Source organism: Thamnophis elegans, chromosome 2 (assembly GCF_009769535.1).
Source record: "Thamnophis elegans isolate rThaEle1 chromosome 2, rThaEle1.pri, whole genome shotgun sequence".
NCBI classification, from domain to species: Eukaryota; Metazoa; Chordata; class Lepidosauria; order Squamata; family Colubridae; genus Thamnophis; species Thamnophis elegans.
The window spans coordinates 151,847,416-151,871,553 of NC_045542.1; the positions used below are offsets into that span (position 1 = coordinate 151,847,416).

The following is a 24,138-nucleotide window of genomic DNA, read 5'->3' on the forward strand; positions in this document are numbered from 1 at the left end:
TAGTCGAAATCGCCTTGCAAAAAGCAAGAGAATTATCTGTAGAATTGAAATTTTATATTATTGGCAAAAAGAACACAATTGCTTTTAAGTTGATTACATAAATTGTTGATATAGAGCAAAAAAAGATGATGAAATTTCTTATGTTGCAGTGACAATAACTTCTACCATATTCTGCCCTTCTTGTTGGCTGTTCATGAAGTCAACCGGAATCCTTGGCTCTTACCCAACATCACCCTGGGCTACAATATCTATGAGAACTTTTTCAGTGCAAGAATGACATATGAGGCCATGTTGGATGTGCTGTCTACAGGACAGGAGAACGTCCCAAACTACAGTTGTGGAAGACAAAAGAACCTGCTGGCAGTTCTTGAAGAGATGGATTCCGAACTCTTTGATCATATATCTAATGTCATGAGCATCTATAAAATTCCACAGGTATAAAGGCAAATGGAATTAATTCCAAGTTGTAAATTGTTCAGATTTGTTCAGATTTGCCTAGAAGGCAGCACCTGTACATATTTCTCCAAATAGTTTGAAAGTCAGAGAGTAAATATTAGAAGAGCTGAAAGAATTTTTAATTCACAAAGTATGTGAAATGTGTGTGTGTTTGTGTGTGTGTTTGTGCATACATATGTAGTTATGTAGTTCCTGAAATCAGTTCGCCTCTCCCACCTGTCCCCGCCCTATCCTGTCCTAAATTTCTGTATTTTTCAGCCCAGTGGATTTCTGTGCCTCAGCTATTTTCTTTATTGGGTTTTCCCTAGAAGTTAGGCTGTAAAGTTTGAAATTGGTATATTTTGAATGCTGCACATGCACGCAAAGCACACACTCACATAACCGGTTGATAAACAGATTGCAGCTCACCAGTGTATGTTCACACAGACAAACACATATATGTATTGTATATATGTGTGCATATACATATATACCCTTCATGCATTACTGCCTTGTCATGGTGAAGGGGCTTGCATAGCTCAATCAAGCTATGAGCTATGCCATGCATGGCCACCCAAGATAGGCAGGTCATAGCAGAGAGGTCAGACAAAATGTGATCCACTGGAGAAGGAAATGACAACCCACTCCACTATCTTTGCCATGAAAACCTCATGGGCCATACAAAAAGGCAAAAAGATATGACTCTGGAATATGAGCCCCTCAGGTTTGAAGGTGTCCAATATGCTACTGGGGAAGAGCAGTGGGCTAGTACTAGTAGTGCCAGAAAGAGTGAAGCGGCTGAGTCAAAGCTGAAAGGATGCTCAGCTGTGGATGTATCTGGTGGTGAAAGGAAAGTCTGATGCTGTAAAAATCGATACTCCATAGTTAGCTGAAATATAAGATCCATGAATCAAGGCAAGCTGCATGTGGTCCAATAAGAGATGACAAGAGTAAACATCATGAGTGAGCTAAACTGGACATGAATGGATGAATGAATTTAATTCCGATGACCATCAGGAATACTACCGTAGGCAAGAATCTCTCAGAAGAAATGGAGTATCCTTCATAGTCAATAAAAGATTAGGAAAAGCAGAAATAGGATACAATCCCCAAAATGACAGAATGATCTCAATTTGAACCCAAGGCAAACCATTCAACATCACAGCAGTCCAAGTCTATGCCCAAACCACTGGTGCTGAAGAGGATGAAGTTGACCAGTTCTATGAAGGCCTATAGTACCTTATAGAATTAACACCAAAAAATGACGTCATGGGGGATTGGAGTGCTAAAGTGGAAAGGCAAAACTTAACTGGAAAAACAGGCAATTTTGGCTTTGGAGTACAAAATGAAGCAGGTCACAGGCTGGTAGAATTTTGTCAAAAAATATGATGGTCATAGCAAACACTCTTTTCCAACAACCCAAGAGATGACTCTACACTTGGACATCACCAGATGGTCAACACAGAAATCATTGATTATGTGCTCTGGAGCCAAAGACGGAGAAGCGCTATATAGACATTAAACATAAGACCAGGAGCTGACTGTGGCTCAGATTATGAGCTTCTCGTTGCAAAATTTGGTCTTAAAATGAAGAAGATAGGGAAAAACACTAAGCCACTTAGGTATGAACTAAATCATATATCTGATGAACATACAGTAGAGGTGACAAATAGATTTAAGAAATTAAATCTGATTTCTTAGATCTAGGGATGGAGGTTCACAATATTGTACATGAGGTAGCAACTAAACGCATGCCATAGAAAAAGAAATGCAGGAAAGAAAAATGACTGTCTGAGGAAGCTTTACAAATAGCTGAGGAAAGAAGTCAAGTGAAAGGCAAGGGAGAAAGGGGAAGATATACCCAACTGAATGCAGAATTCCAGAAAATAGCTAGAGATAAGAATGCCTTCTTAAATGAACAGTGGAAAGAAATAGAAGAAAACAATAGAATATTGAGGACCAGAGAACTTTTTGAGAAAATTGGAGACATGCAGGGGTTGTTTCATGCAAAGATGGGCATGATAAAGGACTCAAATGGCAGGGACTTAACAGAGGCAGAAGAGGTTAAGAAGAGGTGGCAAAATTACACAGCAGAACTATAAAAGAATGAGCTTAACATCTCTGATAACCACAATGGGGTGATCACTGACCTCAAGCCGGACATTCTGGGGGAAGAAGGCGGGGCTTAGCAGTGAGAAGACGGACTTTCAGGCTATTCCTGAATCTCCTTCTATTCCAAAGCATCTGGATGGTCCCTTTTTGGACCCAAGCTGTCCCGAAGAGAGAGTGAAAGGTAGGGGGAGACCCAGTGGTCCCAGAAACGTTCGCAAAGTCTCTGGGGACCCTGGAAAAACCTCCTTTGCCAGTGACTTCTGGATTAGCCACAAGGCTAATTGAAACTGCAGACAGCCCTAAAGAAAGAGAAAGTGTTTCCAGCTGGTAAGAACATTTTATTATTTAGAGAGATACAGACCGCCTAAAAATTCAAACTAATTTAAATTAAAGAACAGAAGAATCTAGCGGCGATTTTGATCCTTTTAATGGTTGTGGACTGTGGTTATCCGACCTTTTAAATGTTATTCACACGGATAATGGATAGATTACTCCAACATCTCCTCTGATCTTCTGCAAGCGGGCTGTAAACCAATTCACTATAATTTGGCTGTTTACATCTTGACACTTTTATTGCTTGTCTGTATTGGCTTAAGATCTGATAAGATTGTACAGCTTTCAGTCTGCTTTTACTTGCAAATACTTCAGAACTCTCAAGAAAAAATACTAACTGCATATAAACATGGCATCTATTCAAGCGTCTATTCAAGTGATTTTTCAGCACTACAGATGCTATCTGCCACACAAGATAGAATTCAGAGAAAATTGGATTATTTGGTGTTTTTGGCAACAAAGTATGAGGAAAAAACTGAGAATGTTTTTCAAATACAAAATAAGAATGACGGAGATAAAGAATCTGAATTTGCTGATATTCGTGACTATTGGTTTACTTCTGAGGGAGGAAAGAATGGAATGTTTGAAGAGGGAGTAAATGGACAGAAAATTTACTTCAAAAGACAGGGTGGAGGAGGAGTAGGAAGCATTAAAGAATTCATAGTTTATGAAATATCATCTGCAAAACATTTGATACCACTACTGAGAATTAAAGACAAACTGATAAAGGAAATAAAAAAAGGGCTGCAACATTATATGAGACAAAAAGGTGCAAAGATTTCTTTGTATGGACTTGCTCATAAAGATGTTTGGAGAATTGGACCCACAAATGGCAGTAGATATAAGATTGTTCTGTTATTGGAGAGATACAGGTTGATAGATGGAAGAGTATAATTCAAAATTAGCTAAACTTAGTTAAATCCATTTGCAATAGGTATAGTTGAATAAAAATTGATAATGATAACAATGTATACAATGTTGAGTTGATATGATAAGTAATAATTGGATATGAGAAGGGAAGGTTAGAAATACCTTTGGACTGTATATAAAGATTATTAATAACAATAATAATTATTATAAAAAATAAAATAAAACTATATACAGTTAAATCTTAACTAATAGGGGGAAATGCTATGATATAGGATATATTTAAATAAAGAAAGGAGAATGATAATAAATTATATACATGGAGGATTAGAAATCTTTGGTATTAAATATTATGGATGTGAGGACTTAATGTTAATGGAGGATTTTATAAATAAGTAAATGAAATGCCAGCATGTGGTTATGTATTGAATTTTTGGTATAGTTAAGGATGAAGGATGTTTAAATAACTGTAGTAAACTAAAAGTGGAGGTATGATGATGTTAATATAGTAAATATTTGAATTAATATGAGTTAATGGAAAAGATGCACAAAAACTTTTTGTAACCAGCTGATATACTTTTTTATAATATATGTATGTTGTGGTTTTTTTTGTGTTTTTTATCAAATATATAAGTATATATACAATAGAGAGATACAAAGTGTGTCTGTGGGGGAAAATATAGTTAAGATAGATTAGAAAAGGTAAGGGAATAAGAAATAATATTAAATTATATCTGGGTTGGCGGAAGTACCATCCTGAGGAAACATAAACTGAGATTTAAAATAGACACACCAATAATAGTAGAAAAAGAAAGGGAGAAAGGAGGAGAGAAGGAAAGGAAGATGGGGGGAAGAAGAAAGAGGTAAGGAGAGGAGGATGGAAAGGAGAGAAAGAGGAGGAGAGAGGGTAGAAAGGGGAAGAGGAAGAGCAGGAGTAGGAGAAAGGTACGGGAAGAAGGAAGGGGAAGGAGAGGAGGAAGAAGGAAAGTAGAGAAGAGAGGGAGGGAGAAAGGAAAGGGAAAGGAAAGAAAGATGGAAGGGAGAGAAAAGGAAGGCGAGAGGGTAGGAAGGGAAAGATGAAGAGTAGGAGCAAAGGAGAGGTAAGGGAAGAAGGAAGGGAAAGGAGAGGAGGAAGGAAGAAAGTAGAGAAGGGAGAGAGGGTGAAAAGAAAGAGGTAAGGAGAGGAGGATGGAAAGGAGAGAAAGAGGAGGAGAAAGGGTAGGAAGGGGATGAGGAAGAGCAGGAGTAGGAGAAAGGTACAGGAAGAAGGAAGGGAAAGGAGAGCAGGAAGGAAGAAAGTAGAGAAGGGAGGAAGGGAGAAAAGAAAGGGAAAATAAGGTGGTGTTATAACAGGAGGAAGGGATGGTAAGCAAAGCAACCCAAGCTGTATATTATAACCTATTAAATGAAATAATAAATGTATAAGAATGATAAATGTTAAAACACTTGTAACCAAACGACATGCTATATGTGATGATGGATTTTTTTCTGTTTTGCTTTTTGTTTTTTTGTTCATTGTTGTGGGTATGTGTTGTCTATGTAACACAAAAAATATATATATAAAAAAGCCGGACATTCTGGATTGCGAAATCAAATGGGTCTTAGGAAGTCTGAGCAACAACAAAGCTAGTGGAGGTGATAGTATTCCACCGGAGATATTCAAAATCCTAAAAGATGATACAATAAAAGTGCTACACTCAATTTGCCAGCAAATTTGGAAAACTCAAGAGGTAGCAACTAAAACCATGCCATAGAAAAAGAAATGCAGGAAAGCAAAATGGCTGTCTGAGGAAGCTTTACAAATAGCTGAGGAAAGAAGGGAAGTGAAAGGCAGAAAGAGGAAGATATACCCAATTGAATGCAGAATTCCACAGAATAGCTAGAAGTGATAACAATGGATTTTTAAACGAACAGGAAAGAAATAGAAAAAAAAACAATAGAATAGGAAGGATCAAAAATATGAATGGAATGTTTCATACAAAGATGTGCATGATAAAGGACCAAAATGGCAGGGACCTAACAGAGGCAGAAGAGGTTAAGAAGTGGAGGCAAAATTACACAGAAGAACCAAAGAAAAATGAGCTTAACATCCCCGATAACCACGATAGGATGATCACGGACCTCAAGCCAGACATTCTGGAATGTGAAGTCAAAAGGATCTTAGGAAGTCTGAGCAACAACAAAGCTAGTGGAGCTGATAGTATTGCAGCTGAGCTATTCAAAATCTTAAAAGATGATGCAGTAAAAGTGCTACACTCATTCTGCCAGCAAATTTGGAAAACTCAACAGTGGCCATAGGATTGGAAATGGTCAGTTTACATCCCAATTCCAAAGAAGGGGAACACCAAAGAATGTTCAAACTACTGCACCATTGCACTCATTTCACATGCTAGGAAAGTTATGCTCACAATCCTACAAGTGAGGCTCCAGCAGTATGTGGACCAAGAACTTCCAGAAGTGTCGGCAGGATTTCAAAGAGTCAGAGGAACTAGAGATCAAATTGCCAATATACGCAGGATCAGAGAGAAAGCTTGGGAGTTCCAGAAAAACATCTACTTCTGCTTCTTTGACTATGCTAAAATCTTTCATTGTGTGTATCACAACAAACTGTGGCAAGTTCTTAAAGAAATGGGAGTAACAGACCATCTTATTTGTCTCTCGAGAAACCTATATGCAGGTGCTTCTTGCAACAGTGAGAACTGGACCCGGAACCACTGATTGGTTCAGAATTATTAAAAGAGTTCGGCAAGGCTGTATACCAGTGGTTCCCAAAGTGGGTGGTACTGCCCCTCGGGGGGGGGGGGATGACTTAGGGGGGGCACTAAGAGGCAAGGAAGTTGGCAGAGGAGTGCTGGAGGTGTGCCCCTCACCGGGCTCAAGACTCTACTTGGAATGACAGGGCCATAGAAGGGGATATAGTGTGTTGTGTGTAAATAACAAGCCCCAGAAAGGCCATCCAGCCTCGAGCGAGAGCCTCATACCAGTGATAGGGAAGAAAACAGAGAAACACACACCTATGGGTGCATTTAAAAGCAAAGCAGAGAAGCCAATTCGTTTCTTTCCAAAGGCTCCTCCCTGCTTGGGAGCTCCTCTCAAAATCCTTACACACAAAGCAAAGGCTTTGCCTGGCTATTCCGTTTTGTGCCCCTCCTCCCTGATTTATTTATTTTTTAAAAACCTGGATTGAAAAAAGTGATCCAGGATCATCATAGGAGCCGAGCTTCCTTCAGCGAGTTGAGGCACCAAAGCCCGAGCGTATCGGCCTCCTGTCTACTTTGCAGCCCGGAAGAGAGAGAGAGAGAGAGAGAGAGAGAGAGAGAAGGATCCTGGAGGGCTACTGAGTCTCTTTGCAAGAGGAGGCAGAGAACGGGCTGCCTCTCTTTCTCTGCCGGTTTGCGCTGGACCAGCTAGCAGCTAGAATGAGGGTGCTGCCCATCCTGCCATTAGACCCTCTGTTTCTCTCCCTCCCACCCACCTCGGCCCACCGCATGTCAAGCCTGCAGTGCCCCCCAGCTGCTTCAGCCCAGCCCCCACCAATTTCATTAAGCGTGGAGCAGGCCAAAGGTGAGGCAGAGCAAGTTTTAAGGGAAGGCGTGCATGCAAAGGGGGCTGCAGGGAGACCTAGTGATGCAACGACAGGGGCCTTCCTGCATGACAACAGAGCTTTATTCTCCTCCAAAACCACGTCTTCCCTCCCTCCGCCCCACCTCCCCCAAAACCTCTGGCCCAGATTTTTCTGCCGCTGCCCTTCCTGCCGCCGGTGCTCAGGCTGCTCCCTGGCCCCAGAGAGAAGAGCGGCCTGCCAATCATAAATACAGCAGGGAAGCGGAGAAGGCAGGTGGGAAATACATGGGGGGGGGGGGAGGAATCCATTGTACCCGCAAGGGAGATTTGCATGACAGTAAATGGAATGGTTTCATTGGAAGTCAGGAAGAAATGGGCCATTTCAATATTTAAGGTTTAAATCTAGAAATCAGGGGTTCTAGTTTTGGATACCACAAGTTCTCACTGTAGCTTGTGCAGACAAAGAGAGGATCAGTGTCTTGAACTCTTCCTCTGCCTGTAACCAGGTTTTTAAAAACGGGGATCCTCCGGGTCCCACATTCTGGAGTTCGGCCTACAGTTTGGGAAATAACTCATGGCACTTCCTTTGAAAAGACATTTTTTTCTGGTATCACTTCATCAAGCCCATCCATCACATTAAGTATTTACTGAACAGTGAAGTAGTTACTAAATTTTACTGAATTTACTAAGTTACTAGTTACTAAGGTTCATGATAAATGACTATCAGACTTTGAAAACCTGGTATCACTGGATCATGTTCAACAATTTTGTTGAATTAACATTAACTAAAAAGGTTTTGAAATTGGATTTTGAATAAATGTGCAATTAATTGTTACAATTTTGAATTTTACTATTACTATCTTCCTTTTGTCGTACAAACCACCCAGTCACATGACCCCCCTGCCACACCCGCAAAGCCACGCCCACAGAACCAGTAGTAAAAAAATTGAATTCCACCACTAGGTGGGGGGCACTGAGGATCAGTTTGTAGCACCAAGGGGGCGGTGGACTGAAAAAGTTTGGGAACCACTGCTGTATACTGTCGCCCTGACTATTTAACTGATAAGCAGGATACAGAAGAGGTGGGTTTCTGCTGGTTCACCCCAGATCAGGTGAACTGGTAGTGGCGGTGGCTAGAGGCTCTGCCCACCTGCCCAGATGCTTCCTCGGTCTGCTTTAAAGTGAGGTTATTAAACCAACTTCTCAATTTCAAATGTCTGAAAGAAATTCAATTAATTAAAGAGTTTATATAGAAATATTTGAAATCAATTATATGAATGAAGACAATGAAATAATATACCAATGTTCAACAATTTCATCACTGGGTGTTTTCAAAAAGAGACTGGATTTGTCTGAAATGGTATTGGGTCTCCTGCTTGAGGTCTAGAGCTGAGGTGTCACTCGATTTCATTGAAAGCTGCATCAGGATCATGTTTTACTTTTGGGGGGATGTGTGGCCAAGGTGGACGTGGCCAGCATGATGTCACTTGTGTTAGGGGGAGCCTATGGTAGCTTAAATGCTCTGCCAGCAAAAATGGGCTCCCAAGCTCCGTTTTCAGATGGGACAGCTCCTGCAACCCTCTTCCAGTGAAAACAGAGCTCGGGGGGGGGGGGGGAATGCGCTAGCTCCCTTTTTGCTGGCAGAGATACTGTGGGCTATTTTCAGGGCAGCCCCACAGGCAGGTCTAAGTACCCTGCAGTCCAGATCTGGGCCTTGAGTTTGATACCCCTGGTCTAAGGTCTCCTGCTTGACTAGAAGAATCCCCAGCTCTATTCCGATTAACTAATGGACTGAGTGAATGTGTGTGTTATAAAGTGACCAGGAGGGTGTTCTCTATGAGGAACATCCATGAACCTTCCCCACAGATAAGTCAGAGCTTCCTGGTTTCAAAGGGAGCATACAAGACAACAGGTAGAACGACAAGGGAACTAGCAAAATTCATACAGTTATTGTTTGAAACTTCTCTCAGCAGTGAGATTAGATTTATCTAAAGTTAGATTTATCATCTAACTTTTATCATTAAAACTGGCACAAATTACCAATAACTTCTCTTTTATCTTCAGATCAACTACAGTGTCATCAACCAGATGGCTGAGCAAAATCGTCATTTTCCTTTTTCATATCGATTGACCCCAAACCAAGAACCTCCTTATTCAGCCATTGTCCAGCTACTCCTGCATTTCCGATGGACGTGGATTGGCCTCCTTTCTCAGCACAATGAAAGAGGAGAAAAATTCAAAAGACACTTGGAAGTTCTCGCTCTAAAAAATGGGATTTGCATTGTCCTCTCAGGAACCGTTCCAGAAACAAATATGCCAACAAGTGCTAAAGAAACTGACATGCAAGAAAAAAGGAAATTGTTCATTTCTCTTATCAAGAGTCAAATAAAAATTATAATATGCCAACTGGATTTTCAGGCCTTTGCAATGTTAGCAATAATAATACAAGCAATGGATATGACTAATACATCCCTTGTAGGAAGGGTGTGGATTGCAACAACTTTGACAGCTTTAAGTGTAAATATTTTTGACCGCTCAGTTGATCTCCAAAATAAATATGCTTTGTTTTCCTTCCTCCTCCAGACAAAGAGAAGGGCTCAGTATTATGACTTTAATTCTTATGCATCTATGGTCACATTGTATGGAAAGGAAGCGTTCCAATGTTCCTATTCAAGTCCTCTGTTAGCTAAGAAAGTTTGGAAAAAATGCAGAGAAAAAGAGAACTGGGAATTCCCACCCCATGATGTGATTGCAAGAATCCTGTCTCAGGATGCCTCCAGTATTTCTCAAATAATTCAAGTTGTGGCCTGGGTCCTCAGTGCTGCCTCTTCCTCCCAATGGAGTAGGAGGAGAATGCGAGCTGGGTACCACCAATCACCCCAGATTATACAGCCATGGCAGGTAAGTCTTCTCCTTTGAGTTTCAATTGATGCTGAATCAATCTGTTTCAGATGGCAATAGTGATTTGAAGAGGTTGAATTATTCAGAGTATCTCCAATCCAGAATAATAGCAAGAAAAATATTGAATAAAGGCTCAAATTGTCATGTTTTTTTCTGTTTCTGCAGCTTCATAGATTCCTGAGAAACTTTCAACATCACAATATTTCCAGAGCTGAGATTTCTTTTGAAAGTCCTATTGGTGACTTTGATATCATGCAGTGGACATCACTTTTGAACAAATCAGATGTGGGGATGAAAATTGGAAATGTAGAAAGACAAGCCTCCTCGGAAGTCAAGATTTCTGTCAATCAAAATACCATCCAATGGCCAACAGTATTTAACAAAGTAGTTGAAGCTGCTTTGATTTTGCTCTTCTACTTTTCTCCATATGTGGAATTTTTTCTCCTCAGAAATAATTCTTATTGAGGCCAATTGAGTTAATTTTCAAATAAGAGAACTTAAAGCCTCATTAATGTATTAGATATTGTCAGAGTTTGTTGCACAAATTCAAATCCAGAAAGTACACACAGATAATTGATTCAGCTGGATTCATTAATTTCTTTATATACGTAAGACTAGATGAATAAATTTTCCACACCAACAGGAGGTTCTTCCAAGTAAACACAAGGCAGGAGAGTTACAGACAAACACAAGCAGATAGTTTTTATATCAGCAAACAAACCCAGACAGACTGATAGTTTACTTCACATAGCAGCAGACTGCTTAATGCTACTAAGCCATTCCCAGACTTCTTACATAAATTTATGTTTCCAATTCTTTGCACAGACGCAGATCTGTTTAAGCTCCCATTGGCTGACTTAGTTGCTATGTCTATTCTTTGGCTGACCTTGTTCCCATGTCTCTCCCAGTCATGAATATTCTAACAGATGTCATTTTACTTTAGAAGTTTTAATCTATCACACACTGGAACCTGCTGCATTGTATTGCCGGATTTGTAATGTACATTATTAAACTGGAATATGTTGCTATTATTTATTGTACATCAAATCATCTTGTTTTCAGTAAGAGAAAATCCAGAATGTCTATGCAGATTCTCAGTCATCCAGGTCATGGTTGTGCCAAATGTGCTTTTTGAAAAGGCACATGGACTTTGTTTTCCCTTGAAGATGTTTCAATTCTCATCCAAGAAGCTTCTTCAGTTCTGACTGAATGGTGGAAGATGGAAAGATTTGGATCTTCTGAAAAGACTGTGTTGTAAATGGGATAAAGAATCAGCAATTGCTGAATATTCCACAACCATTTGCACTATTCAGGTGAACCTGAAGGCACAGATAAATTCCAAGTGGCCTCAATAACTTTCAGAAACCACCAGATGACTGCAAGGAATATAAATCCTTCCATACCCCACCATTCAATCAGAACTGAAGAAGCTTCTGGAATGAGAAGTGAAACGTCTTCAAGGGAAAAGAAAGAACTTGGTCAATATTTTGTGACCTCTGCCACGGAAAAGAAAAATGGTATAGTTGTATACTTAAGAAAAGACATTAAGGCTGAACTAATTGAAGCAGATCCCTTTGGAAGATATATCGCATTAGACCTAATTCTAGAAGGGAAAAAGACTTGATGGATGACTTCGAATTGAGAAATGTTTGGCGAGAAAAAAACGAAGAAGGCATATGACTTCACCCTTTTTTCTGATGGACATCAATCCCTTTCAAGGATTGATTTTATACAAATCACTAATGATTTATTTTCTAGGGTGAAGAAGAAAGATTGCGGCGAGGGTCCTTTCGGACCATAACCCAGTTTGGACGGAATTGGGAAGGGTAGTGGAGGCAAGAAGGTCTTGGAGGTCGAATGAGAGTTTATTTAGATATGAAAAGTATATTAATGATTGTAAAAAATTGCTATCTGAATACTTTGTTCTGAATACGAATAAGGGTACATTCATGGAATTTGTAGGGGATGCAAGTAAATGAGAGGAGTACTGATGAATATAAACAAAATACATAGACATAAACAAGAACAAAAAGGAAAAGAATGGGAAGAGGAAATTAAAAGAAAAATTTGAAATGTATCCAAATTGTGTTATAGAGGGAAGGAGGTGTTTTAACAGGAGGAGATTTAAAAGGCATTCCAGGAATTTTTTTTTACAAAATTGTACAAAGGGGATAAAATTAAGGGTTTAGATATAGACAGATACTTAGATAAAGAGATAATACCCCTGGTTAGAGAAGAGTACAGGCAAAAGTTGAACCAACAAATAACCTCTGGGCAAATCCTGCAGGTAATCAAACAACTAAGATTAGGAATAATGTAAACTGCTTAAAGTTTGTGTAACGGCAAGAAGCTGAGTTCAACGTAGAGACTTTACTGACTTTTTTTTCTTTTTTCTTTTTTTTAAAATTTCCTTGGTTTTAATATACTTTAGACTGTGTTTGATAAAAAGCTATACCGTGTACGGGCTCTGGGAAGTCAGGGGGGGGAAGGGAGGTGGGGTCCTAGGGGGGAGGGGGGAGGGGGGAAATATAGTATGTACTAGATTTTAAAGTAACATGATTGCACTTGTATACTGTTGCTTTTTTAACTCTAGTGTAAAAATAGGAAGCTGAATATATTGATAGATAGTAGAACTACACCGAAGGGAGGAGCAGAAGGAAAGAAGAAAGAGGGGTAGAGAGAGTGGGAGAGAGGATCGGAGGGAGGGTGAGATGGAAGGGAGGGAGTGTATTGGGAGAGAGGAGTGATAGAGGGGGAGGGGAAGTAGGGTAGAGGGGAATGTTGTAGGGGAGAAAGGAAAGTTGGAGGGGGTGAAAGAAAGGGTGTATGGAGGGTTGAAGTGGTATATTGGGTTTGTATTTTGGGGAGTATTGTTGACAAGGATGGCTGTGTTTATTGCTCAATGTTATATGGCCCCGGTTATGCACAGTATATATGTGACTGTATGAAATGAAAATGAAAATGAAAATAAAACATATTTACAGAGAAGGGAAAAGAAAGATCAGTTGTCTGGGAGACAATCCGGAATATGACGGGTTTAGACCACTGAATTGCATGAGAGAAAGTTATCATTAAGAATGTGGTGAGGGAAATGAGGGCAGCTTAAAAAGTATTTAACATCAGTGGTGGGTTTCACATTTTGTTACCACCAATTTGCTCTTTGTGTGTCCACTTGCTTTGCGGGCGCCCCTTCCACACATGCACCTGACCTAGCGCCTTTGCATGCACGCATGCACCCGGCCACAAAAATGTGCCTAAATAGGATGGCATAGAGCCAGGACAGGTGGGCGAGGGTGGTGATTCCCCACCATGATTTCCACCAGCGGTTTGGGCAAACCAGTCCAAACCGGCTGAATACGACCTTTGATTAACATATGATGATACAATGGTCAGTTATTCGAGAGAAAGATAGGGAATCTAGAGAAAGTTATATGTTGGAGGTTTCCTGAGAAAGCAAAGATGGAGAAAAATATCTGTATCTATATATATTTATGGTATTGCATTCTCATACATGCCATAAGGAGAAACACCTTTTGCAATGGAGCTACTTTCCTTTGAATAAAGAATAAGGCAATGAGTCTGTTTTGGGATCTACAATGGAAATTGATAGAGAAAGAGAATGGCCTTTCATTTGCCTCTTGCAACTAGAGTAATTAAAGTTCATGCCACTACTTCTTGACTGGTTTTGCTCAATGTGCTCTTGGGCTTCTGGAAATTAGTTGATTTCAGTAAATCCTTCTAAGTCATACTTTGTTCTGAAATAATCTTTCTATTTATGTTTAGTTGGTGCCTTATTCAAGATGTACAGAAAGTTGCTCCCCAGGTTACACCAAGCTTGTGAGAGAGGGAGCCCCAGTTTGCTGCTACGACTGTTCTCTGTGTATGGAAGGAACATATTCTGTGCAAGAAGGTACAGTAGGTGGCTCCACTCTATAGCAAAAAAAATCAGGATTCAATCAAAATTCTCTATTGGGTTTTGGGCGTATTTAATTACATTTCTTGAAGGCATCTGCAAACCTTTGAAATATTGGGAATCTATCAGGAAATTTGTATGATGATGTGAGCATTAAAATAAATAATGAAAGATTGCTGATATCTATTGAATTGCTTGCTTGATTTTAGGAAAGACGATTTGAGACCGGATAATCACATTCACCTTCAGCCTTTAAAAAGAGTGTTGATTATTTTAACCAATGTTGTGTCATATGAATATCCATGGGCAGAAATCTTATTTTATTCCTTCAAAATGAAGTAATTGATTTCCGATATTGTTTTCATGCTCCTACAGTTACAGAAACAGATGCATTCTAACCATTTTTTTTCCAGATGCAGTCCATTGTGAAAAGTGTCCAGATGACCAGTATTCCAATAATAAGCGAGATCAGTGTGTCCCCAAAAATATAAGCTTCTTATCCTTTGAAGAATTGTTGGGACTCATTCTGGCTTTCTTTTCCATTGCTTTGACCCTAACCACTGCCTTTATTCTGGGGATCTTCATTAAATACCGAGAAACTCCCATAGTCAAAGCTAACAACCGGGACCTCACCTATATTCTTCTGATCACCCTCTTGCTTGCTTTATTGACCCCCCTTCTGTTTATTGGTCATCCCAAGAAAGTGACCTGCCTTCTTCGGCAAGTCACCTTCAGTTTTGTTTTCTCAGTTGCCGTTTCTTCCTTGCTGGCAAAGACGATTATGGTGATAGTTGCATTTTTGGCCACGAAGCCAGGCAGTGTCATGAGGAAATGGCTGGGGAAGAGTCTGGCCAACTCTATTGTTTTATCCTGCTCTGGTGTTCAAGTATGCATCTGTATCATGTGGCTGGCAATCTTTCCCCCATTCCCAGATTCTGACTTTCATTCCCAACCAGAACACATCCTGCTGCAATGCAATGAAGGCTCTGTCACCATGTTCTACTCTGCTCTTGGCTACATGGGTTTCCTGGCTGCTATTTGCTTCTTTGTAGCATTTCTGGCTCGAAAGCTGCCAGGGACTTTCAATGAAGCCAAACTGATCACCTTCAGCATGTTGGTTTTTTGCAGTGTTTGGATCTCCTTTATCCCCACTTACCTGAGCACCAAGGGGAAATATATGGTGGCTGTGCAGATCTTCTCCATCCTGGCCTCAAGCTTGGGTTTACTGGGCTGCATCTTTATCCCCAAATGCTACATTATTATCCTGAGACCTGCCCTGAACACCAAAGTGCATCTGATGATAAAAACTCACTAAGACTCCTCATGTTACTGTTTATTTTTGTTCAGTTTTCATCCAACATTAAATCACATAGTTTGAAGTAATGTTTTATGTGTTGTTGCTTATCTTTCTTCATTCCATATGAATTTTAGTTATAATCATTGAGTAAAAAGTTGTTAAAACAACTCAAACTATTTGAAATAACCATATCCTTCAATTGTCATAATCTGAAAAACATAACAATCATCAATGACATTAATAAAAATTTCAGAAACCAGGCCAGATAAACAGTTACCAGAGATGTTCTGATAAGGTTTTATATTAAATCAAAGACTATGACTAACAATGGTGTGTGATTTTGTTACTATATAGATTGGTGTGATGGTGTTATATATTATTTTCTTGGTGATGTTCTGACTTTGTTTTAAAAAGGAGTTAATGTCAAATGTTGTATGTATTTGATTGGTCTCTTCTGGCTGGATAATGTAAGATCACTCATAGTTAGATAAATGAGAGAGATCAAGAAAGAGAAAAACAGAGAAATAGATAACATTGCATATACTAAGATTAGATAACATATGTAACATGAGCATTAGAGCAGCTTTAATTCTGGAGGAGATAGCGAAGGTAGAGGGGAAGCCCCAAAGACTATATGGAGAAAGGCAATCTCCTGATAGGACATAGGGAAACCCCTTTGAGCCCACTGGATAGAAGATGGACATTAACCAATTTGAATGTGGAAAAGTGAAAAAAGAAGAGAAATGTTCTTGGTGAACTTGGAAACTATACATCTATCTAGATATTATTTTGGGAGAAGCTTAGTGACTTGATGGGTTTGGGGGCTTTGGTGGATTATGAACTTTAATTTTCAAAAAGACTCCCAAAGGACTACAATAGTAACAGTGTGGATAAATTTAATGTGGACTATAAATTTGACTACTGAAGGAAAAAGAAACTGAAGAAGCGCTTACTCTTAATATTTATGAATAATTAATTATTAAGTATTAATTACTAACTTTGTAACTATATATACATCCTCATCAGCGACATCATTGGCGGCATCAAGCCAGTCTAATCAACAAATGAGAGAAAGCATGTTAAGCCTGAAGAAGTCAAGCTCCATGCAGAGTATGCAAATGATGCTACTAGGGATCCAAGAAGCCATGACCAAAAGTGAGGAAGTTATGTCAAAAAACCATGATGAGATCAAAAATGAAATGGGAGAGATGAAGGGGGATATATGTAAGATGGATGAAAAGATAGGGAACTTCCAGCAAATGATAGCGAAGAATGAACAGAGGTACAGAAAATAGAAATAAGGGCTGAGCAAACAGAGAACAAAATGGAAGAAATGGACCAAAAGCTACCACAGGCTATTAGAAAATTAGAACAGATAGTTTTCTTTCTTGAGATGGAAAAGGCAGCTTACTATTGTAGAAGAGAAAGAGGAAGACCTGGTTGAGGTGATGATAGAGCTGCTGGCTGGAGTATTGCAGAAAAAATGACATGAATTACAATGAGAAATAGATAAAATATTCAGAATCCATACGAACTATGCAAGAAGGCAAACATTACCAAAAGAGGTGCACAAGAGGTTTACCAAGAGGATGCTGAGAGATGAAATATAGAAAAGAACTAGAGATGATCTTATGGAGTACAAAGGGAGAGAAATTCTGACTTTAAAACAAATACCTAGGAGAGTTAGAGAGGAGAGCAGAGCGGTGGAGAGAGTATCACTTCTTGACAGCACAACTGATTAAATATAATGTGACGTTCAGTTTTCTGATACCAGAAGGAATTCAGGTTACCTGACGAGACAAAAAAAGTATGGTAGGTACCTTGGAAAAAACACATGAACACAGGGAGGGAAATGGACGAAGTGGACTAAAAGCTACCACAGGGTAATAGAAATTAAATGAGAGTTACCTTTCTCGAGATGGAAAGGTTGGTATTCTCCTGCTATAGCATCATCTCTTGGTTCCCTATTAGATTACCTATGTAAGAGACAGCAAATATCACCACTTCATGAAGAAGTCAGCAACAAGCTATTTTTCAGTTTAATTCCCCAGGGAATTTTGACTAGAACTTTTTTGAGCCATGAAGACTGATAATCTTCTGCATTTTGAAAGATACAAGACATTTAACAGGGGTCTTCAATAGGTTGTTCAATATATCATGATCTGGAGTTAAACATTCTGGAGTATCTAACACAGAGATTGGCGTCACATAACTTTACCACCGGTTCGCCCCACGTATGCATGCCCACTTTGTGAGCATGTGTGCCTTCCACACATGTGTGCGAACTTCCACGCCTGCGCTTTGCTCATGCACATGGCTTAAAAAGGTGGCTTAATAGGATGGCATAGAACCGGGGTGTGTGGGCAGATTACCAATAATGGTTTGTCTGAACCAGTCTCAACTGGCTGAATACCAACTCTGATCTAACCATTGAGAACAATGACCTCATCCACATCAGAAAATATGGCTAAATAGGACGGCATAGAGCCAGGATATGTGGGCGGGGCAGGCCCATCCACAGGTCAGCATTAATGGTTTACCTAAACATGTCTGAACCAGCTGAATACCACCTCTGATCTAACCATTGAGAAAGATGGCCTCATCCATATCAGACAGAATAAGAAGGAAATATAGTGGCTCATTGCCTAGTTTAAGAATATTGAACTGTTTTTCTACATTTGAAGCTTTAGAATGTCAAGAATAAGTTTTCAGACTAAAAAAACAATCAAACTTCCCAAAATTGTTCCTTTCTTGATTCTCAAATTAGGATTATTCTCCTGAGTCAAACAAAACTCTTTTCTCCAACTGCACACTTTTGTGGCAATGCTCATTCCCAATTCCCCTTCTAATTTTTACAAGCTTGTATTATTTATTCTCCTTTGGAATTTCCACCACCACAATTAGTTGCCAAACAATGTGACAACAAATGGGATAGACAGCACCTGATACTCTGATTTGTAATCGCCTCCTTCTGTGATGAGAGCAGAGGTTGGGGTAAAGCTGGGCAAATACTGTAGCAATATGAAATTGTAGACTCTGAGATTTAACTCTGTGCTGAAGAAAGAACTGTAGGAAGGATCTCTTGCAGTCTATGTCAAATGTTGCTGCTGCTGCATATACAGCTCTTTCTGCTTCAGTTTCTGTCTCAAGTACCCTGTGCCAGTATGCTGGTAAAATGTCCATTTAAGGTGATAATTGAAGAAAAGGAATGGTTCCATTACTACAAACCAGGAGACTACTGGATTACTGGAATAATGTCTGGAATCGTAGCTCTATTGTATGAATTTTCGTTCTCAAAACCTCCAACCCACCAACTGAAAAGGTAATTGTCAGCACATCCAGGATTCTGGTGATTGAGTTTACCTGCTCCAATGTCTTTTCTAGGAAAGATTTCCATTCCCCGATTCCTTACCTTGAGAAAGACAAATTCATTATTGCTTCTCCCAATTTCCTTTAGAGGAAAGGCTCCTAGGGAAAATGATGATTTTGAAAAAGTTCTTTTTAAGTTCTTCCACAAGTGTCAGCCTCAACACTGGGCACTGTCAACACTGTCGTACGATGACTCTTACCTGGATGGGGTTCTGCCTGCTTTCAAAATGATTGCCTTGGTACTGTGGAGAGTCAGAAACCTGTTTATTCATATTTATTTTATTTATTTATTAACAATAGTTAAACTTTAACTCCTAATAAAGTGATTGAATGAAAAACTTAGAATAGAGGGAGATCTCGTCTATTTTCTCCCCATAATTTCTTCCCCTTCCTTCCATTTATTCTTTAATTGCTATCACCCTCTCTGCTCTTTCTTTCCACCCTTTAACACTTTTTCCACTTTTGTGGCTTTCTTGTTCCTTTTGATTAAAATAAAAGGAATATCTTAGAATACCAGAGTTGGACGGGACCTTGGAGGTCTTCTTCGTTTTCCAGAACTGAATCCAATGCTTTCTTATATTCTATCCAAGCCATGAACATGTTGGTTCATCTTTTATTTGAATTCTTTATGATTAGCTTGTCAATCAGCAGTTGATCCTTTGTTCCTCTTGAATTTTTGCAGCACCCTTTCTGTTCTATAGGAAGCGAGTCATTCCTTTTCAAGTATCCCTAAATTTGATTTGCAGTGATGTGAGTAAAGAGCTTGTGTGTTGTTGGCAAGCAGGTGATTGGCCCATGGTTTCCAGCGTCCTTTACTCTTTCTTTATCTTTTTGGATCAAAAATGTCCTTCTAGTTGTCATCTATCCATTCATCATCATCATCATTTTTTAAAGATCTGGTTCATTTGGGCTGCCAATCTGCCATGCATACTTGTAAGTGCCTTTAGCCAGAAGCCATGTAGCTCAACTGGTCCAGGTGCACTCCAATTCTTCACTTTTCTTGACTGCCTTTTCACCATTTCTTTTGTTATTTTCACATCTTCCATTTTATGCACTTTAATAGAATCCTCAACCTTTTTGATCCGTTTTGCATTTCTATTGGGCTTCTTGTTGTTTTCCCACAAGTTCTTCCAGAATTTAAGAGTTTTCTCTTTATCTGGCTTTTCATTTGTTGTTACTCCATCTCCACTTTCTAACCTCTTATAAAACTGGTGCTGATTTGCTCTGAACTGTGAGTTTTCCTTGAACTAAGTTACTCGATTTTCATATCTTTTAATCTTTTCAGCAACTGCAACCACCCTCTGCTTCAACTCTTCAATTACTACCGCAATCTCCTTGTTCTCCAAATCATATCTTGCTTCCAGGCTGCTTTTGACCTGTTTGTTCTTTAGCTGGCCTTGCCTTAGGTTTTTCAAGTTGCTCGTCTCCCCCTAAAATTTGATCTTCAGTTCCAACTGAATTTTCCACTTATGCTTCCTCTTCTTGCCTCTTTGGTTCCTTTATATTTTCAAACCCTATTCTTTGTTGGTTATGAAGGCTGCTGCATACATCATTTGTTTCAGCTAATGTAGTGGTTTGAATGGTTTGCATAGCCTCATTGACCTTTTTTAGTACATTTCTCAATTCTTTCCGGTTCACTTGGTTCAGCTTTGGCAAATATGTTCTTTCAGCATCTTCCATTTGATGCTTTATTTTCTCAGGTAATTGAGCAATATCTGTTGGTGCTTGCTCTTCAGTGTTTCCTTGTTCTTTATCTTCATCCATTTCAGCAGCCTCTTCCTCCCTTTCTTCCTCAGTTTGCTTTTGAGTCTATTATTATTATTATTATTATTATTATTATTATTATTATTATTATTCAATTGTATCACAGTGGCCAGTTGTTTCACCGGATTTGGCATTGGTTACTAGTTGGGCCCCACCCAGGGGCCTAGGACGTTGTAACATATTTTCGTAATATGCGTGCAGATCCAAGCAGTGCGGCTTTTTGTATTTGACTGAGGGTGATTTTGTCAATTTTTAACTGTTTTAAATGTAATTCCAGTGCTTTTGGAATAGCACCAAGTGTGCCAATTACCACTGGAATTACCACTGCTGGTTTGTGCCATAGTAGTTGAATTTCGATTTTTAAGTCCTGGTATTTTGTGATTTTTTCATGTTCCTTCTCGGCGACCCTGCTATCACCTGGTATTGCAATATCTATGATTGTAACCTTGTTTTTCTCAACCAGTGTGATGTCTGGTGTATTATGCGCCAGTATTTTGTCCGTTTGTATACGGAAATCCCACAAGATCTTGACCATCTGATTTTCGGTGACTTTTTCAGGCTGATGTTCCCACCAGTTTGCTGCTGTTTTAATATTAAAATTTTTGCACAAATTCCAATGGATCATTTGCGCTACTTAATTGTGCCGCAATTTATAATCAGTCTGTGCAATTTTTTTACAGCAGCCGAGTATGTGATCAACAGTTTCATCAGCTTCTTTGCAAAGTCTGCATTTGGCATCATCAGAGGATTTTTTGATTTTGGCCTTAATGGCATTTGTGCGGATAGCTTGTTCTTGCACAGCCAGGATTAGTGACTCTGTTTCTTTCTTTAATGTACCTGTTGTTAACCATAACCAAGTTTGTTCACTGTCCACTTTATCTTTTATTTTTTCCAGAAATTGGCCATGCAGTGCTTTGTTCTGCCAACTCTCCATTCTTGATTTTATCACATGTTTTCTGTATTCTTGTTTCGTCTGTTGGGCCTTCAGTAGACTTTTGTTCTTTACTTCGATTAATAGATGTTCTTGACTTTCTTTTAAATAATCAGCCAGTGCATGTTTTTCTTCTTCAACTGTTTGCTTCACTTGTAATAATCCTCTGCCACCTGATTTTCGGGGCAGATATAGTCTATCAGTATCACCACGTGGATGTAAACTGTAGTGCATTGTCATTAGTTTCCTGGTTTTTCAGTCCAAAAGGTCCAAATCAGCTTGTGTCCAGTTAACTATACCAGCTGTGTATCTTATAACTGGTATTGCCCAGGTATTTATGGCCTTGATTGTATTTCCACCATTCAATTTAGATTTCAAAATTTTCCTAACTCTGTTGGTGTACTCTCGCCTGACAATAGTTTTTACTTCTCCATGCTTGATGTTATCCAACTGCAGAATGCCTAAGTATTTGTAGGCTTCATTTTCTTTGCATTTAATTAATTGGCCATTGGGCATTTCAATTCCCTCACATGCAGTGATTTTGCCCCTTTTTATGGATACAGTGGCACATTTTTCCATGCCAAACTGCATTGAAATATCGGTGCTGAATACTCGGACTGTGTTTGTCAATGATTGGATTTCTATTTCTGACTTTCCATAGAGTTTTAAATCATCCATATATAGTAAATGTGAAATTTTTTCAGCTTCTTTGGCTGTTTGGTAGCCTAATTTCATTTTTTTAAAGATTACTGATAGTGGGATCATTGCGATGATGAAGAGAAGAGGTGAAAGTGAATCACCCTGGAAAATTCCTCGCTTGATATTAACCATTCCGTAGATCTCATTCCCTACTGCCAACTCAGTTCTCCATTGTTTCATCACCTTTTCAGTAAAGGATGTAATATTTTTGCTAATGCCAGTAGTTTCTAAGCATTTTATGATCCAACTATGTGGCAGTGAGTCAAATGCCTTTTTGTAATCAATCCAGACCATATTCAAGTTCGTTTTTCTTTTCTTACAATTTTCTAATATCATTTTATCAATTAGAAGCTGATCTTTTGTGCCTCTGCTCCTTCTTTTGTTGCCTTTTTGCTCTACTGGCAAGATGTTGTTTGTTTCCAAATAATAATAATAATAATAATAATAATAATAATAATAATAATAATAATTATTATTATTATTATTATTATTATTATTATTATTATTATTATTATTAACTTTAATCATTAAACATGAAACTCTGCCAACTGAACATTCAAAAATGCATTACAGATACCATTGACTGGTGCTAATGGTTGATACAGATTGTTGCCAGTGTCCTAGGTATCAACCAAGTACCTTCTTAAAATGTTCCGAGTAGTGCAATTTTTTAAGGTTCCAATGGTATTATTGCATGAAGCTGCATTTTGTTGATGTACCTTATAAAATTCTTGGACATGGTATCAAGTGCCCTGATGACAGTGGGTGTCTCTGTTATATGCTTCATCCATAGCTGTGTAGTTTTGTTTGCCAGGTCACAATATTTCATTATTTTTTCTAGTTCTTTTTCTTCAACTCTGGCATCTCCTGGAACAGCGATATCAATAAACTGTATGCTTTGGCCCTCTACAACCGGGATATCTGCCATGTTGTGCTCCAAATGATGATCTGTTTGTATTAGAAAGTCCCATAAGAACTTCACCTTCTCATTTTCGATAACTTTTCACACTTTATGTTCTACATAATGACTAGTGGATTAATTTAGCAACTCAGTCCTTTCTAGCTTTGTAATCAGTTTGAGCAATTTTTCTGCACATTAAATATGAAACAGTTTCGACTTTGTTATTGCAAAATCAGCAGTTTGGGTTGTCAGTGGATTTTTGTATCTTCACTTTCATGTCATTAGTTTGTAGTGCTTGTTCTTCAGCAGCCAGTATTAAACCTTCCATTTCTTTCTTGATAGTTCCCATCTTAAGCCATGTTCATGTCAAGTTCTTATCAGATTTTCCTTCAATGTTTTTCAAGAACTTTCCATGCAAAACTTTGCTTCTCAATATATGTAATCTGTCATCCAGCTGTTTTTCCTTATATTCTGCCTTTGTTTCTGTTGTTTTTATGCTGTTCTCCATTTTCACAGTCTGCAGCAATTTTTCTGCACTTTGGTTCACATAATCATTCAAACTTCATTTTTCTTCTACAGTTTGATGGATTTGCAATAGCTCCCTGCCCTCTATTTTTCGTGGCAGGTACAACCTGTCGATGTCAGTTTGTGTATGGAAAGCATGGTACACATTCAAAAGTTTGTGTGTTTTCCAGTCCATGTTTTCCAGTTCATCTAAAGTCCAGTTGATGATTCCAGCTGAGTAGCATACTACTGGAACTGCCCTTGTATTAATGCCTTTAGTTATGTTTCCAGCATTCAGCTTTGATTTTAATATTTTGCGGACCCTCCTGATGTATTCTTTTTGCGTTTACTCTTTGACTTTTCCATTCAAGATGTTATCTGCTTCCAATATGCATAGGTGTTGTGACTCAGCAGATGTCTGCTGTGAGTCTTTTCGGGATACAAGATTCATTATGCAGCTGGGGCTTGTTAGGGGCAGGTTTGGAGATAAAAGGACAGATGCTGCCACGCCCTAGTCACAGGAGTCAACATTCCTTTGTGCGTCCCTT

The 24,138-nt window shown here is 39.0% G+C and overlaps 1 protein-coding gene and 2 pseudogenes across 1 annotated transcript; all 3 read left to right on the forward strand.

The window, feature by feature from the left end:
- Nucleotides 1–1,106: 1,106 nt before the first annotated feature.
- Nucleotides 1,107–2,136, forward strand: LOC116524078 (annotated as a pseudogene).
- An 8-nt stretch (nucleotides 2,137–2,144) lies between these two features.
- Nucleotides 2,145–6,465, forward strand: LOC116524079 (annotated as a pseudogene).
- A 3,699-nt stretch (nucleotides 6,466–10,164) lies between these two features.
- LOC116524080 (vomeronasal type-2 receptor 26-like) lies at nucleotides 10,165–15,440 on the forward strand. The gene is made up of 3 exons (XM_032239170.1): nucleotides 10,165–10,212; nucleotides 13,996–14,122; nucleotides 14,539–15,440. The coding sequence occupies exons 1-3, from the start codon at nucleotides 10,165–10,167 to the stop codon at nucleotides 15,438–15,440; spliced, it is 1,077 nt and encodes a 358-aa protein (XP_032095061.1).
- The last annotated feature ends 8,698 nt before the right edge of the window (nucleotides 15,441–24,138 follow it).